We start from the raw sequence: 16,629 nt of genomic DNA, 5'->3' as shown, positions 1-16,629 counted from the left end.
GGCTGGTACCCACTGTATTGGACCTCACCGCAAGCCATCACATCTTAACTGCTTAGTGACCGACGACTTTCTGACGCTTGGTCATTTTTTCGAAGCTGTATATGCTTAGATGGTAAGACGCTTTGTCGAAAGTATTCCGCACACAATCGAACCACCAGTGACTCAGCATGGCTGGAAGGGTTCACCCAATTTGGGCGCCTCAACTGCCATGTACACGAATCGCATCACCACATCTAACGAAGCTTGACGGGTGACATATCTCCCATCAAGCCAATCTGCAAGACCCTGCCATTATTCCCACGCGGAATGGCCCCATTCGAGGCCCGCAGCACATCCCTCCTGCGTGATAATTCCCCCCACAAACCGGTTTTGGCTTGTTCTACTCAGCTCTCATTCATACCTTAGCCGGACGAATGCTGTGGGTATTCATTCCTATCTCTCTCTTTTCTTATTTGCATCCGCTTGGGCTTGGGCTGTAGCAGTGTGTGCACGAGGTACACAACAGAAGAAAAGAAGAAGCAAAAAGTGACGTGGCAATCGGTCGACTTGTACAGTAGTAATGGCATTGACTGTAAGCGGGCCACTTTCGCTGTCAGTTGACACTGTCTTCCGGGCTGTGGAACGGGCCCGGGAGTGGGGCGGTGAACGCACCCCGCGCCGGCCCAGCAAAGCACGGCGCCGATGTTGGAGTTGGGATGGAAACTTGCTGGAAACATTATATTTGTTCGAGAAGTTTTCTAGGTGGCTGAATGAGAAGTATGCTCCAAATACTGACTGCATCATGTGCGACTCGGTTTAGAGGAAGGTAAACCGAAGGAATCAAAGTATCTATTGATCTCGAAAAGTCTGCTATCCGTTTGAAAGAAAAGCCAGGGCTGTATAACCCAGATACATACTACTAACATATTACGCTTATTGTCCATTCTCTTTTTACTACATCCGTTGCTCTACCAATTGTATAAACATAATGGCACGGTTTATCGTCTTGGGTTTAAAATAACTCGGTCTAAAACATCACCTTCGTGGCCACGCTCAATAACCAGGCTGCATCCTTCCAGCCACCTTCATCAGCTTTTGGAGGAGGTACCTGTTCTTCTGGTACGGTTGTTATGCCTTCCAGATTGCGGGATGACCAGCTACGAGAGCGGTCGAACTGGGACTCGTCTCGTGGGGTCTCATCACTGTCCTCGTCTGAATCTTCATCATCCTCTTCCACAGAGAAAAGAGACCAAACGCTACCAAACCAGGTGCCTGTACCTGCTTGGCCCTTTCGAACGAGTCGTCTTACGGTAGCTTCATCATCTAGGGATGCATCTTGCTCAAGCTCCTCTAGCTTTTCATCAAGATTCACAAAATCAGGGCCGGGAAGATCATTGTCAACTTCTTGATGGGGGAAATAAGACCCTTCTGCAGTAGTCGATAGCTCAAGAGGCGAATGGAGAAGGCTCCGAGACCGAGCTAAGCTATGAGAGCGGCTGTGAGAGCGACTGGGGAAGCGACTAGCATATGGGGACGCGTCCTCCTCAATTGGAACAACGCTACCACGACGGCTAGCATGACGACTCGTGAGCTCACGCTCGCGAGCAAGCTCGTTTTCGAAGGCGTCGTCATCGGGATCCATTCCTCCTAGGCTGGTCGAGCTCTGACGCGATATAAGCCATGTCTGACCCTTGGATTCGCGAGCTTCAGAGCTCATTAGCGCGCCGGTTCGGAGCAACCAATCGCTGTCATTGCGATGGCGCATGCTGAAGCTCATATCATCTTTGGGACGTTTAGGCGTTGCACGACCTGAGCGGCCCTTTCGTGTTCCGCTGCCAGCGAGGTGGGATGCGGACTTGCTCTTGGCAAGTGGTGTGGACGGAGTTCGGGTAGTTGACCGCGAACGCGGTGCCGTAGGAGAGCGGGCGAAAAGACGTGGAGTCGTAGGCGCTGACTTTCCCTGGATATAAGAGGGAATTGGATGGATGGGCGAGTGAGGATGCGATGCGATGCCGTCGGCTAGAAGTTCGTCGTCATTGAGGGGGAGCTTGGCGGTCAGAGGCGCGAGAGAGAGGTGGTTCAGGCTGGAAGAGGAGCGATTCTTGCGACGAGCGCGGTCGGCATGTTGATTATATGCAACGTCCATGATGGCGATGGTATGGTTTTCGTCGCGGAACAGATATCGTCAATGAAAGTCGTTGTAAACAATAGCTAGGCGAGGAAGCAGCCTAACTTGTGTGGCAATACGGGCAGCGTTAGGTTATGTTGGGGTGGTTTTGAGTTGGGTGCAAATGAAATGCGGAGAGACGGGAAGTCAATGGACTCAACCGATAGCGGGATCGGCATGTGATGGCGAACTGAGGTGCAGCTGGATATAAACGGCAGATGGAAGTGAGCTAGGTACTAGGTAAATAAATGGTCAATCAAGGAAGGGGACAAGATCAGGTATATGTATTAGAAGATGAAAAGGTGACTGCATTAGATTGATCGGCTCATTAAAAATAAGGTAAGTAGGAAAATACAATAATCGCCGAGGCCCGGAATCGTAAAGAGAAAAACCTGCATTAATAGGTCTGGTACCTATTGCTTGTGCCTGTGAAAAGAGCTGATCTAGACGGAAAAGAGAAGAAGTGTGATGCAGCCAGATGGGAGAGAAAAAACTGAACTTTCAACGATGGCGAGTCGGGGTATAGGTATAGGTACTTTATCTGGGAGTCATAGCAGGTATCGCAAAAGCTAAACCACCCCGCAAGGCTACTTTACCCACCAACCTCATCAAGTACCGCAAAAAATCTCGAATTCGGGCTTCGACTCCAAATCTAGCAAATACATCGCCGCTGATTTCCCGTTTCATTCACACCCAAGAAAATAAAGAAAAGAATATCACCACTTTGTCTGTCGGCCTTGTCCGAAGGGGACCAGAACTGGTACGGTACTGGTCGAACGATATCTGCCCACCTGATAATATTGCACTTGCAACAAGATGCGCAACCTTCGAAACATTCGATTCGGACAATGCCAGCGTGCAAATGTCACAGCTGCTTGTTGGGATCCTGAGAAGGATGAAGTTCTTTGCGTAGCTGGACCGACTGAGGAGAGCAGTGGTATCGAGTTACTGAGGATCGCTGGCGATCAAGATGTGTAAGTGTTTGTATTTGTGTTTGTCCATATATCTATCTATCCCACTCATAGAACAATGCATTACATATAAGAATCATCACTGACTCTATATAGTTCAGTTCGTACAGTGGCAAGTTGGGATGCTCCCAGCCCAACACCAGATCTTTCTGTCGACAAAGTCGTTAGTCTGCAATATCTGAGTGGTTCGGCTACTACATGTATCGTCCTCGAAGGAGGCGACATCATCACAGTTCAGGAAGATGATTTTTCAGGCCAAGATGCTCATATCGAGATTGTTGGTTCCATTGATGCTGGTATTGCTGCCGCTCGATGGTCTCCTGATGAGGAGCTACTTATCATCGTCACAAAGGAGAACAATGTTATCTTTATGGGCTCAAGCTTTGATCCCGTTGCAGAAATCACAATGACAGTGGAGGATCTCAATGCTTCTAAGCATGTTTCCGTTGGATGGGGAAAGAAGGAGACGCAATTCCAAGGTCGGGGCGCAAAGGCCATGCGTGATCCTACGATCCCTGAAAAGGTCGATGAGGGTGTACCTAGTCCTCAAGAAGACGGAGCGACGACTATTAGCTGGAGAGGAGACGGTGCATACGTCGCTATCAACTCCGTGCAAGAGGGTTCTCGCCGTGTTATCCGAGTTTACTCCCGAGAAGGTGAGCTCGATAGTGCAAGTGAGCCTGTCGACGGTTTCGAGAGTGCTTTGAGTTGGCGACCAGCTGGAAATCTGATGGCTGGTATTCAAAGATTCTCAAACCGTATAGATGTTGTTTTCTTCGAGAGGAACGGTCTACGACACGGAGAGTTCACACTTCGTTCTCCCTCTGGGCCAGTTGATGCTCATGAAAAGATACGTCTTGAGTGGAACTCGGATTCTACGGTTCTAGCAGTCATCTTCAAGGATATGATCCAGCTATGGACCGTGGGTAACTATCACTGGTATCTCAAGCAAGAGATGCCGATCGAGGCAAACTCGACATGTCTGTCGTGGCACCCTGAGAAGGCTCTGCGCTTCGCTGCTGCCTCTACAAGCAATGTTGTTGTGGCCGAGCATATCTTCTACACAGCAAGGGGGTCATGTCTACCACCCCACGACAACGGTGCTATCGCAGTTATCGATGGTGAGACGGTCAAATTGACCCCATTCCGAACCGTCAACGTACCACCTCCCATGTCAATGTTCGACATCACGGTTGCCTCAGCCGTAGTTGACGTTACTTTTGGTCGCGATAACACCTCTTTTGCTATCCTCCACCGTAAAGGTATTGACGTTTATGCCTGGCCTGTCAAGAATGGCCGGTCCATCAAGCCGCAATTCTCGAAGAAGATCACCTTTGACGAGATGGCTAGCCCTGGCTACAACGCTCTTCTCAGAATTGCTGCTGTTGCTGATGCTTTCCACTACTTCAGTTTTGAGGAAGAAAAGGGGTTTGTTCAGCGATCAGTGCAGGTTAGCGGGGAGGGTGAGGCATCTCTTGCCGATATCAACTCCAAGGAGAACTTGGTTGCTACAGCCAGTTATCAAGACGACAATTTCTTTACAGGCTATGGTCAAGACAACTCAGGAAAGCTATTCCAGATCAGCGATTCTGGCAATGATATTCTCCCCGTTCAATTCCAGACACAACTACCTTGGTTCGAGATCAGCAAAGTTGACAAAGAAATCGTTGCATTTGGTCTGTCCAGGAACGGTCATATCTACGCCAACTCTCGTCTCCTAGCCAAGAACTGTACCTCTTTTGTCGCCACTCCAAGCCATCTCATCTTCACTACTAACAACCACTTGGTCAAGTTTGTTCACTTGTCCGCTGATGTCAATGGTAAGCTACACCGAAGTCTTTCACAACCATCCGCTAACACCTATCAGAGCTTGAAGTCCCGGCCGATGACCCAGAGACCGACGAACGATGCCGTAGCGTCGAGCGCGGATCTCGACTTGTCACTGCCATTCCTTCCAACATGAGTATCGTTCTTCAGATGCCCCGTGGAAACTTGGAGACTGTCTTCCCTAGAGCTATGGTGGTGGCTGGTATTCGCAACTTGATTGACGAGAAGAACTATTCACGGGCATTCTCGTACTGCCGAACTCAGCGTGTGGATATGAATATCCTCTACGACCATCAGCCCGAGCAGTTCTTGACCAATGTGGGACTATTCCTCGACCAAATCCCAGACGTCGCCCACATTGATCTCTTTCTCTCTTCGCTTCGGTAAGGCATCCCTTGATCATATAGTCAAGTCCCAAACTAACCAAGAACAGTGCCGAAGATGTCACTCAGACCATGTACCAAGACACAAAGCGGCCCAAAGCCTTCGGTACAGATGCCGTTCCCTCTGACCTGTCTCCTGCACCTCGTGGTTCTGCAGCCAAGGTCAACACCGTCTGCGACGCTCTTCTCAGCGCCCTACAGAGCCGCAAAGCCACCAACCTCCAGAACACTATTACTGCGCACGTGTGCAAGTCGCCACCTGCCCTCGACGATGGTCTTCTCCTTGTCTCTGAGTTGATGCGCGAGGACGAGAAGATCGCTGAGAAGGCTGTCGAGCATATTTGTTTCCTGGTCGACGTCAACCGTCTATATGAGAACGCTCTGGGTCTTTATAACCTCGAGTTGGCTCTCCTCGTCGCTCAACAATCACAGCGCGATCCTCGTGAATACTTGCCCTTTATCCAGAACCTGCACTCTCTTCCAGAGCTCCGTCGAAAGTTCGAAATTGATGATCACCTTGAACGCCGTGTCAAGGCCCTTGGCCATCTCCAGACTTTGGATGTCTTCGACGAGCTTCTCGCATACACCGTTAAACACTCTCTATACCACGATGCCCTGCGAATCTACCGCTACGACCCTCCCCGCCTTCGAGAGCTTACAGCTGCATATGCCGCCTACCTCGAGTCCACCTCGGCTTACCGTGAGGCAGGTCTCGCCTACGAGTCCCTCGAGAACTACGCCAAGGCAACAAGCTGCTACCGAACCGCCGGCGCTGCATGCTGGCAGGAGTGTCTCTACACTGCGGCCCAGCAGCAACCTCCCATGTCGTCTGAGGCCATGGCTGACCTCGCCAACAACCTTGCGGATGCCCTCTGGGAATCGAAAGATTACTCGTCTGCGGCGACTATCCACCTCGAATATCTCGATTCTATTGATATGGCTGTCCGATGCCTCTGCAAGGGTTACCACTTCGCCGATACTATCCGCCTTGTCGTTCAACGCAACCGTTCCGATCTTCTAGCCACCAGTGTCGACACCGGTCTTGCAGACGCACTAGGCACTACAACTGAGTTCCTTGCTGACTGCAAGGCTCAGCTAAAGGCCCAGGTTCCTCGTGTCGCTGAGCTTCGACGCAAGGCTATCGAAGATCCTCTTGCATTCTACGAAGGAGATCGCGCCGGTGGCATGGACATCCCCGATGATGTTTCAATCGCTGCATCTTCGCGCGTCAGCACCAGTGCATCACTCTTCACACGATACACAGGCAAGGCTGGAAGCGTGGGCACAGCTGGAACAGGCGTCAGTCGCGCAACAAGTAAGAACCGCAAGCGAGAAGAAAAGAAGCGCGCTCGTGGCCGTAAGGGAACAGTCTACGAGGAGGAATACCTCGTCAACAGTATCCGTCGTCTGATTGAGCGTGTAAGCGCCGCCGCAGCCGATACCGAGCGTCTCATCTTTGCGCTTGTGCGAAGAAACATGCCTGAGCGAGCACGCGCCGCGGAAGCCCTCATGGCCGAGGTGTCTGAGGCTTGCACCTCTGCTGTTGCGGATGTTTTCAAGCCATTGGAAACGGAGAGTGAGAAGAAGCCAGAGGGCGAGCCGGCGTGGCATGCTACAGGAGGAGATGCAGTGTTGCAAGATTTCGTGATGGGACAGGGAAAGAAGTTGGAGCCTCCTGTTGTGACAGGAGTTAAGAAGCTTACGCTATTGGGATCATGATGAAAGTATTAAGTAAAAGTTATGTTGAATGATAGAACAAATATGAGTAAAAGTTTCAATGCCTTTCATTGGTTTCCCACTAGTGAGGGTATCTGGGTTTTGTACTACCTACATCTGATTGTAACGATATGGTCCAATGCTCTTGTAGGGAATGCGGAACAGACGACCCTCAGACAGCTCAAATAGGCTACCATCCATCGCAATGCATTCCTCGTCTGGCACATTCCCGAGCACCCACCTTTAGTCACATACATAGGGCTGATGTTTGGCTTGATCAATGCATGCCAGCTCATAAATCGTAGGTAATCGCGTGGAGTCACAGCTAATCGTATACATATTTCGAGCTGTAGAGTTGTAGCAGCAGCCTGCTTGGCGTCGAAATGTCTCAGAGCGGTATGCGAGATACTGTAGAGTACAGCAGGTCCGGGGTCTGGTATAGGCGGGTCATTCTGCATGTTGTAATTATTTGAATTGACTCATATGCATCCTTGTCTTGTCGATCGGACTCTAGTCAAGATGCCGGACTAGAGGATAGTTTGAATATAATGACTTGCAGTGCAATGCGATATAAGAGAAATGTGATAAGCTTTTGTAAGTATTAGTATATAGTGATTGCGTTCCTTGGTGCTGCCTGTGTCTGAACCGTCAATCAATTAGTCCATGTTGTAGGACGTCAACCCAATTAGGCTGCGCATATGATTCGGACTGAAACCCTACCATGTCAATGGGTCAGACGAGTCTTTTTGGCAGCCAGGGTTTCTTTGTCCTCTGCCATCTCAGTGAAGAGTCCATCACCTACTAAGTTACCCATGCCCTGAGCAAGTTGAGCCTCCATTTTGGGGGTCTCTCGAGTTCCCCCGCGCTCTGAATCCTTTTGAGAATGACTGTTAATTCAAGGATCCCCTCACCATTCCGTATGACAGTCCGATTGTCTTGGTAGAAGCGCCGTAAGTCGCCGTATCAAACTCCTCATCTTGATGATCGGTCCCAATTCCTTCGTGTCACACATCTTCCCTTCCCTTCCCACTCAGTACGCCCATCTATAGTGCACTACCTCCGTCGTAGCAGCTCCCAATTGGTCATGTTCTTGTCCAACTATACCGATTATCTTCGGCTTCGTCCGAGCCAAGTACCACTCTTGCATGCATACCAGGCATGAAGCTCCGTCGAGAGTGTCGATGATGGACATGACAAGGTTCCAGGACATAGACCATGCATGCATGCACTGAAGGGCTGCAGCTCTGCACTGCATTCCCCGTGGTTTTGGTGTGCTATCGTTCATGGCGTTTGTGGTAGTGGTTTGGGAGACTGGTGACGAATGAGAGGCTTCGTGATGTAGAGACGATGCTGCCAATACGGACGGGTCGTCATTGAGAGGGTGCTGGTGCTGACGCTCGACGTTGACATGGTTGGTATAAGGATAAGAAGTGAGTATTTCCCTCTCTTTGATCGTTACTCTTCACTTTGTTCTGTGTCTTGATATCCCAAAGCACTCATCGTATTCCCTCTTCTGTTTCGTTTACTCGGAACTCTTGTTCAAATCTTGACTCTTTGCGGTCGGCTCAAGTATCTGCCTTCAGTCATCTCTCAGAGATTGTTGACTCATTGTCGACTCATTGTCGATTCGATATACCCACAACTTGATCCTCGACTTTGTGGAGATATATCTTTTACCCATTGCTTCTTCTCTGCATCACATCAAAATGCCAGAACTCGCCGCTGATATAAACGGCTTCATAAGCCAACACTATGCGAGAAGAGGGCCACAACCATCACAGCATGCTTTCACTCCTACACCAGACTATTATGCTGCAAGCCTGGTGTTCTCGGATGAAGTCACAAACGGCCTTCCTACTCCCACCCAAAGTGTCAGCATGTCGAATGCCAGCAGTGATACTTGCATGTCGTCTTGTTTCGACATGCCAACCGCTCAAACATCCTCAACTCATATTGAGTCTCCTCCTGCTTCCATCCCGTACCAGCATGTATCGGTGCCTTCTTCACCCCTTGTATGCGAGTTCGCACAGTACACGGGATGCAATGCAGTCTTTGACCCCAATGATGAAGCTGGATGGATTGAGCATAATGTGAACTTTCATCTCGGTAGCGCCTTCCCTGCAGTATGTGTGTGCTGGTTCTGTGATCGAAAGTTCAAGGCTTCTTCGAAAAGCCGAGCCGGCCCTGAAGCCTGCTACCGCGAGCGAATGCACCATATCGCCAAACATTTCCGCAAGGGCGTAACAGGAAGACAGATGCGTCCTGATTTCTTCTTCCTCGACCATGTATATAACTATGGTCTCATCGACGAGGAGACGTTCCAAAGAGAAACCATGCAGCACGAGGCTCCTCAACTGTCGGGTCTGCATCCCGCTGGCTGGAGGCCTGAGGGAAGACCATTGCAAGATCAAATAGAATCAAGTCGATCGCGGCATCGAGGTTCGTCAACTCGTCATCGTTCGTCGCAGATATATCACAGATGAAGATTCTCATCACCCATCGGAGGGATTTGTGCGTAAGATGTCGATATGCTGAATCATATCAGCTAGGAAACGATGGGGGTGAAATATGCTCCTCTTCAATGCGTACATGTAATAGAATAGTCGCAGCGGAGCAAGTTGCTGTTGAAAACAGAAGGAACTCCTCTCAAACAGGCAGAGAACAGATATTTAAATGAAAGCTCCCATTACCAACTCAAGATGAAAGATAAAATTAGTCATATGAATCATTTTATAGCCATGAGCCCCTGAGTAACGTTGACTAGGCAGTGACCATGCGTGCATTGTTGTGGCGATGCTCTTCAACAACGTGATTGGATTAGGGATACGACAATTTGGATAAATCGATAGAAAGGACCTTTTTTAGGCAATCAAGTTACTATGAAGCAGAGGCAGATGAAATGGATTCTTTTATTTCCTCTTCTTATAATATTATTCGACCGTATATCGTTTTGTGTTATGTTTGTAAGTTCTAGTTCTTGTCCGTAGGGTAGGTATGCCAAGCGTGAACTTGGCCTCATTCACGGCTTACACACACACTCACGCTCGGATATAACCTCAGAAACCAACAACAATGTGACAGAATAAGATATTTTCTCGTGACCATAGAACTGGTGATGAACTATCGCTTATGGTTACAATGATATGACTAGGCGATTTTAGATAAATGGTCCGGAAGCTACCTGTTCTGAATACTCACCACCAGACAGCCGTTCTAAATACCATTCTAGTTGCCAAAATTATCGCACGATAGCAGAGGATTGGAAGTCGTTGAACGAAAAGCTCAGTTGAATTATCTGAGTAGTTGGAATATCATAAGGATTCATTTCAAGCACTAGAATTTTGCTTACATGTAAATACCTAAAATACTGCAGGTGTCTTCTATCAAATGCTTCATAAGCAAGCCATAACCCTCTAGACTTGGGCAATTAGCATAAAGTATATGTACGCAGAATCAATCACGACCTTCAACAAAAACGATCAGACAACGTGTCCGAGTGGTTAAGGAGATAGACTTGAATCATCACGATTGGATATCTATTGGCTTCGGCCTCGCAGGTTCGAATCCTGTCGTTGTCGAACAACCTCTTTTTTTGACCTTTTGGCAATTCCCTCAGCCGCTTTGACCTTGAATGCTTACTATAGCTGTGGGCTTGGAGCAAGATACGCTTTTACCTTGCCCCTACACATTTACAAATATTGATCCGGGATCAACCATCATTGATTGACTGGACTTGTACCAAGTTCACTCAAGCTTTGAACCCCCACGCGGAAACCGTTGAAACGGCTTGACCCGAACGACAGTAGTCAAAGCTAGACTTGTCTTTCATGTGTTTGTGCCCAAGCGATGCCCAGATAGAGAGACGGCAGATGCAGGCACCCTCGATGGTACCTTGTTGGTCATGGTCCCTCAATGCAAGCTTGATAAACTCTAGTGAAGATAGAAAGTCAATGTGGAATAATGTCATAAATTAGTACCAATTTCTATATATTTCATCGTAAGCAATACGATCCTTTCCATCACAGAGCTCAGCTCCATCTGTGTCGTATCGACTGGCCATAGTCCAACCAGCATCTGCTTTGGTTGTCCTGTATCTATATAAAGTATATAATCTCGTTGAGTAACAGCGTTCCAGGCCGCAGGGATTATACAAGACAAACACAAAGGAATTTCAACAGTATGTCCAAGCATGGGGTATCCGCAAAATGAAATGAAGTGAATCCAAAAAAGAAAGGTGAAGAAAGAGACATCAACATCAGGTCATAAGAATCGTTGCATTGCATCGACGCAACCACCAGCTCCTGTACAGTACCATGCCGTATCGTACTGCACACATCATATCACATCAATCCATCAGTTGGCGACAAGTCCAACCGTATTCTGGTCATCCATTACCCAAGGCAAGTCTCGGTTCCCAACTGTGGTGCAGGTGAGGTAGGTGATGCTGTCCGGTGTGCGTGAAGTATCGCCCATGTCGAGCTCGAGGTTGCTGCCCATGAGGGGTCGTACGATTTCTCGGGCCATTGTCTTAAGCTCGTCGAGCCGCTTCTCAAACCTCCGGAGGTTCTCCCGGCTGTAGAGCTCCGGAGTAAGCTTAAGGAATCGCTTGCAGTCGTCGTGGCCGAGAAACGAGGCGGGATTGTTGGATCCGATTTGACGATATGCGCGACCGACAGAATTCAACGGCGGGGAGGCGGGGGGTAAGGCGGCGACGCTGCGGCCTCCATCACGAGAGGATATCCTGCGTCGCTGATCGGGAGGCGGCTGCGGAGAGGTGTTGTCGGCCAGCCATTGGCGGAACAAGCTTATGGACAGCCAGTCGAGGTAATTGTTGCTTGGGCCGACACGTTCACCACGGCTGTTGGTGAGCCCAAGGCGGAAGAGGCGTCCTTCGATGCGACCGACGGTTTCCTCAAGTTCATCCACCTTATCCTCAATGATGTCCAAGACAATATCGGGCAGGGCTGCACGCAGACTGCGCTCACCGGCCGGCCACTGCCCAACGACGTGAATCAGGGCTTCCTGAAAGATGACCCGGCTGCGAGCTAGATACCCGAGGCGCAGATACGAAATCGGATATTTGGCGATTTGCTTCCAGAGCCGTGACTGGAACTGCAGCATGTGGTGATCAACTCGAGGTCCCACCACAGCAAGGGCATCATATTGGTCGGCGAGGTTGAGCAAGCTCTTGCATTGGACATAGGCGTCTGCGACATTGACACCATCGAGGACGGGCGGGTAGTTGTAAAAGATGCGGAAGAGGTTGTCGTAGTCGCGCAAAAGGTCCTCGTCAGCTTGCGATAGCTCCGGGCCAGCAGGTGGGTGGCTGTGGTTGGAGGAGAGACTGAGATTGGCAACAGAGCGGAAGAAACCGCTAGAAGTCGATGAATTGGACAGCGATCGCGAATGCGAGTGCGAGTGCTTGGAACGGCTCGAAGATCGTGAGTCTCTGGAGCTGACTGTAGGTGGAGCTGACGAGGGGCCGAACAAAGACTGTGTGCTATCTCGCGACGATTCGTCTCGCTGAACCAGCATAGGAATATCATTGGGACCAGATCGTGGATCTAATTCGTACCGCCATCTCTTCCTCGGTGGGTGAACGCTTCCTCTTTGCGACCTGGAACTGACGTCGCTTCCGGTAACGGGATCGAGTTCTCCATCCTCGCCGATGCGGGAAAGTTCATTACCGGCTGGCAGTGCGCGAGTACGAGACCACTGGTTCGATGTGCTCGTTTCAAAAAAGCCGCTAGATCGCGTAAGGGTATGACGATGAAGCAGGTATCGGTTCTGCACAGGAGCGGCATCGGAGGGCGAATCGCGTGCGCGGACTATGATCTCGACATCGCCGGTACTAAAGACGGGGAAGTCATTCTGGAGAGCATGAGTGGTATTGGTGCTGCCGCCCGTATGAGAGCGATTGTAGCGTTTCGATCGCGAGTGGGATTGAGATTGGCGAGAGACAACCGACGAGGGGCCGCGACGGGAGACGGAGGAGGCGGTTGGAGGCTCCAGCGTGGACACCATGAGGGCTTTTGTGATATTAATATTTTTTTAAATAATATGGTGATGATTCAACTGCCGCGCAGTCGCAGGGGGGGTTAGAGTTAGAATGCGGCTCAGAAGGAGGCGGTTGTGGCGGAGTGAAATAGATTGAAAGAGCTAAACGAGACAGGAAGAGGCTGGGGAAGAATGGACGATGAAACTAGAGGTAAAGTAGTGGAGGTAATGTAATTTGAATCACATGAGATGGGATGTTTTGGTTTGTTGCGGAGCGACAAGAGAGACCTTGACTCGACAACTTGACGCGACAAAAGTAAAGAATTGAGATGGGGGAGAGAATAAAGTTGACAGTGTAACGATGGATGGATCTGGATATAAACATAAACAATACTACTAGTACTGTGAGAGTACCTAAGCTGCCACTCACACTACCTTACCTTAGGTAGTAGGTACTGTAGCAAGGATGACCTGTGATGGTGGCACGAGGACAACAAGAGAAGAGAGGGTTGCTGCAGCCAGAGATTCAAGGCAAAGCTCCATGATTCAAAACCAAGTATCCGTATATCCACTCCAAGGCTGTTTCTGCTTTCTACTGGGGGGTAACCATTTTATGCCTTGGAGGCGAATCATTTGAGACTTTGACAGGGGTTGTTATTACCCGCATGAGTTGGTTAGCGAGTGTTTTTCCTGGTCTGTGTTCGCCGTGAACTCTGGGGATATTAGAGACTTGGGATGAATATGATGATTGTTGTTTACCTATTATTTACTTACCAAGACTATGGTAAAGTAAAACAAAGGCTAGTCAACTTTATCTGTTACAACTGTCCACCGATGATTACAGTACAGTATACAGTTGGTCCACCAACTAAACGCCCGTAGTACAAGGTTACCGCCTCCACTAACTTGACCGTTGTGCTCTGGACAACCGTGTTTCTAGAAGCTTGTGATTCTTGACGATCATTGATTGAATCAACACGGGTTGGTTTATGCTATGTCTTGGCAACTGAAATACTCCTCTTGGGTTAAATCCCTCCCAAAGGAGTTTGCTTGTTTCATATTCGACTTTTCTCCTCCTTCCATTTATTCGTAATGTCTTGAATGACAAAACATGGTCTCAAGTCGTGATTTTAACCCATGGCAGGCGGGAAGGAGCAGCGTAGCGGCCCCACCAACTTGCCAGAATTCGAGACCCACCAGAGCTTTACTTGAATCCCTACATCACCACTTTTTACTTGCACTCTCCCATTCCCTTTGACTGCCTTATCATCAGTGATTGCGCTCCAGGCTCAAGCTGGAAATATAATGGGATGAACACGGCAGCTCGTGTCTTTCATCAAGCCCCTCGGCCTATTTCTTCATCCGAGTTCAAAGATGCCGTTGATGCAGTATGTCGTCCGCGGTTTCCAACTGCCCGCTTTGCCAGGCCACAGCGGATAGGTAAGCTATCCCAACATCTTTTTGCCTCTCAAGATATTGACATGCATCAGTTATGGCAATCAGCGGAGGCGTAGATTCAATGGCTCTGGCATTCCTCATGTCTAAATTTGTCCGTACATACCGAGGCTCCAAAGTCGCAGACAATCCCGTCCACGGCGCCTTGGCTGTTGTCGTTGATCACAAACTTCGTGATGGAAGTGATGCAGAAGCGGCATCAGTTGTCAAAGAACTGCACAGGCTCAATATTAAAGCCAGTGTTGCACCTCTCCCTTGGAGAGATGAAAAACGTGATGGTCTAGATCCTCGTAAACTTCCAAATGTTGAGGGCCTTGCGCGCACCTACCGATATCGTACACTTGGTCGCATTTGTACTTTTATGGGGGCTAGTAGTCTTTTCTTTGCGCACCACCGGGACGACCAATACGAGACAGTACTTATGCGATTGCTTGGTGGGCATGGCTACCGGGGTCTCCAAGGAATAAGAGAAGCGAATTCAATACCAGAATGCTACGACCTGCATGGTGTTTATAAGAGCGGTCTTCTCGACGATCAGCTTAGGCCGAGCCCAGCACTCAGCTTTCGACCGGCCCAGCGTGAGATGAAGCGACTAAGGCGCGATTTCCGCGACGAGTTGAGACTCGAGCCTTCCCCCCTCGTGGCCGACTTTCCACGAGACCTGGTTGATTCCTACCCATCATCGCGCGAGGCTTTCGATCATGTCCCCTACCTCAAACCCCTGGAAGTCGAAGATGGAGGCGTCATGATATATCGACCGCTTCTTGAATTCGACAAGGATAGGCTTATTGCGACGTGCGAGGCAAATAATGTCGCTTGGGTGGAAGATGAGACCAACAAAGACCCCACGTTGACGACCCGAAACGCTGTCAGGTATCTGGTTCGAAACCACGACTTGCCAAAGGCTTTGCAGAAGCCTGCTATTCTGTCTTTAGCTGAGAGGTGTAAACACAGAACCAAGTTGGAAGAAGCGGAGGCAAAACGGTACCTAGTCCGTGAAGGTGTTATCAAGGACTTCGACCCCAATGCTGGAACGTTGTTGGTCCAGTTCCCAACATTTCGCACGCCTAACAAACGACGAAAAGGGCGTTCGTCCGAGAAGGAGAGTGAGTTGCGCAAGGAACATCAAAGGACAATCATGAACATTGCAGTTCGGAAGCTGATTGATTTCATCACCCCTGAATATCACTTACCGCCTCTCGCCAACCTCGAAAACGTTGTCAACAAGCTCGTTCCTGGTATGTCATCCAAAAATGGCTCCACCCCCAAAGCTTTCACCACAGCTGGCGTATACTTTGATCCGATTGTGGACGGGAAATGCCTTAAATGGTTGCTTTCTAGAGCACCCTACACGTCAACTCAAACTCTCCCTGCCGCAAAGCTTTTCTGGCCCAAGGAAAAGTTACCTAGTCCTCCTGACTTCAGCAGCGAAGATCCGGATGAAACCATGCCACCATTCAGCCACAATGGATGGCCAAGATCCAAGATGTTCGATGGCCGCTTCTGGGTGCGCCTTGGCCCTAATAGATGGCCGATGTGGCAGGTTTCTCCATACCGTCCAGAGCATGCTAAAGCATTCCGCAAAGCTCTGCCTCCGTTGCGAAGAGCCCGCTTGGAGAAGCTGCTCAAGCACTACGCTCCTGGAAAGATTCGCTATGCGCTTCCAGCTATCTACGGGGTTGAAAGACGGTGGGAGCCGTACTCGTTACATATGACAACACGACTGACACTACTTGCGCTTCCGACACTGGGAATCCATATACCTGGCCTTGAGCGATGGGTCAAGTATGATGTGAGATATAAGAAAGTCGATGTCACATTGTTAGGGCATCAGCCTCGAAGTGGAAAGGAGAGAAATTTGGTAAAACACCGACCGCTGTTCGGACCAGCACATAAAAGGAGACTACGATTGATGGGCAAGTTTGGACCGCAACGATGATTTATTATGTTGCTTGGTATGTTGTGGTGAATTATGGTAAAGACAGGCGCAATTTATACCCCATTTATCAGCATTGCGCGTGTTGCCGTGGTATGTATTACGTTCAGCGAATGATGTGGTATCCTGATCCCAAACGAATGACCCTGTCCCAGTAGATCCTCTCAAAAGTCACAAACTCCTTAACACCTCCATCAG

General features: G+C 49.4%; 5 protein-coding genes across 5 annotated transcripts; 3 read left to right on the top strand and 2 right to left on the bottom strand.

Moving 5' to 3' along the window:
- Window positions 1-1,006: 1,006 nt before the first annotated feature.
- Window positions 1,007-2,125, bottom strand: FIESC28_11196 (uncharacterized protein; the record flags this gene model as incomplete). The annotated part of the gene is made up of 1 exon (XM_031165323.1): window positions 1,007-2,125. The coding sequence occupies one exon, from the start codon at window positions 2,123-2,125 to the stop codon at window positions 1,007-1,009; it is 1,119 nt and encodes a 372-aa protein (XP_031010623.1).
- An 837-nt stretch (window positions 2,126-2,962) lies between these two features.
- On the top strand, window positions 2,963-7,046 carry FIESC28_11195 (uncharacterized protein; the record flags this gene model as incomplete). The annotated part of the gene is made up of 4 exons (XM_031165322.1): window positions 2,963-3,120; window positions 3,214-4,937; window positions 4,985-5,327; window positions 5,378-7,046. 4 exons carry the CDS (start codon window positions 2,963-2,965, stop codon window positions 7,044-7,046), a joined length of 3,894 nt encoding a protein of 1,297 aa, XP_031010622.1.
- A 1,703-nt stretch (window positions 7,047-8,749) lies between these two features.
- FIESC28_11194 (uncharacterized protein) lies at window positions 8,750-9,526 on the top strand (the record flags this gene model as incomplete). The annotated part of the gene is made up of 1 exon (XM_031165321.1): window positions 8,750-9,526. One exon carries the CDS (start codon window positions 8,750-8,752, stop codon window positions 9,524-9,526), a length of 777 nt encoding a protein of 258 aa, XP_031010621.1.
- Window positions 9,527-11,396: 1,870 nt separating this feature from the next.
- Window positions 11,397-13,067, bottom strand: FIESC28_11193 (uncharacterized protein; the record flags this gene model as incomplete). The annotated part of the gene is made up of 1 exon (XM_031165320.1): window positions 11,397-13,067. The coding sequence occupies one exon, from the start codon at window positions 13,065-13,067 to the stop codon at window positions 11,397-11,399; it is 1,671 nt and encodes a 556-aa protein (XP_031010620.1).
- Window positions 13,068-14,532: 1,465 nt separating this feature from the next.
- FIESC28_11192 (uncharacterized protein) lies at window positions 14,533-16,434 on the top strand (the record flags this gene model as incomplete). Its single annotated transcript, XM_031165319.1, has 1 exon — window positions 14,533-16,434. The coding sequence occupies one exon, from the start codon at window positions 14,533-14,535 to the stop codon at window positions 16,432-16,434; it is 1,902 nt and encodes a 633-aa protein (XP_031010619.1).
- Between the last annotated feature and the right edge of the window lie 195 nt (window positions 16,435-16,629).

The sequence above is a fragment of the Fusarium coffeatum genome (assembly GCF_003316985.1).
Source record: "Fusarium coffeatum strain FIESC_28 chromosome Unknown BRIP53273_contig_372, whole genome shotgun sequence".
Taxonomy (NCBI): domain Eukaryota; kingdom Fungi; phylum Ascomycota; class Sordariomycetes; order Hypocreales; family Nectriaceae; genus Fusarium; species Fusarium coffeatum.
Note: the sequence above shows the minus strand (reverse complement) of the source record. Positions and strands in the feature narration are given on the sequence as shown.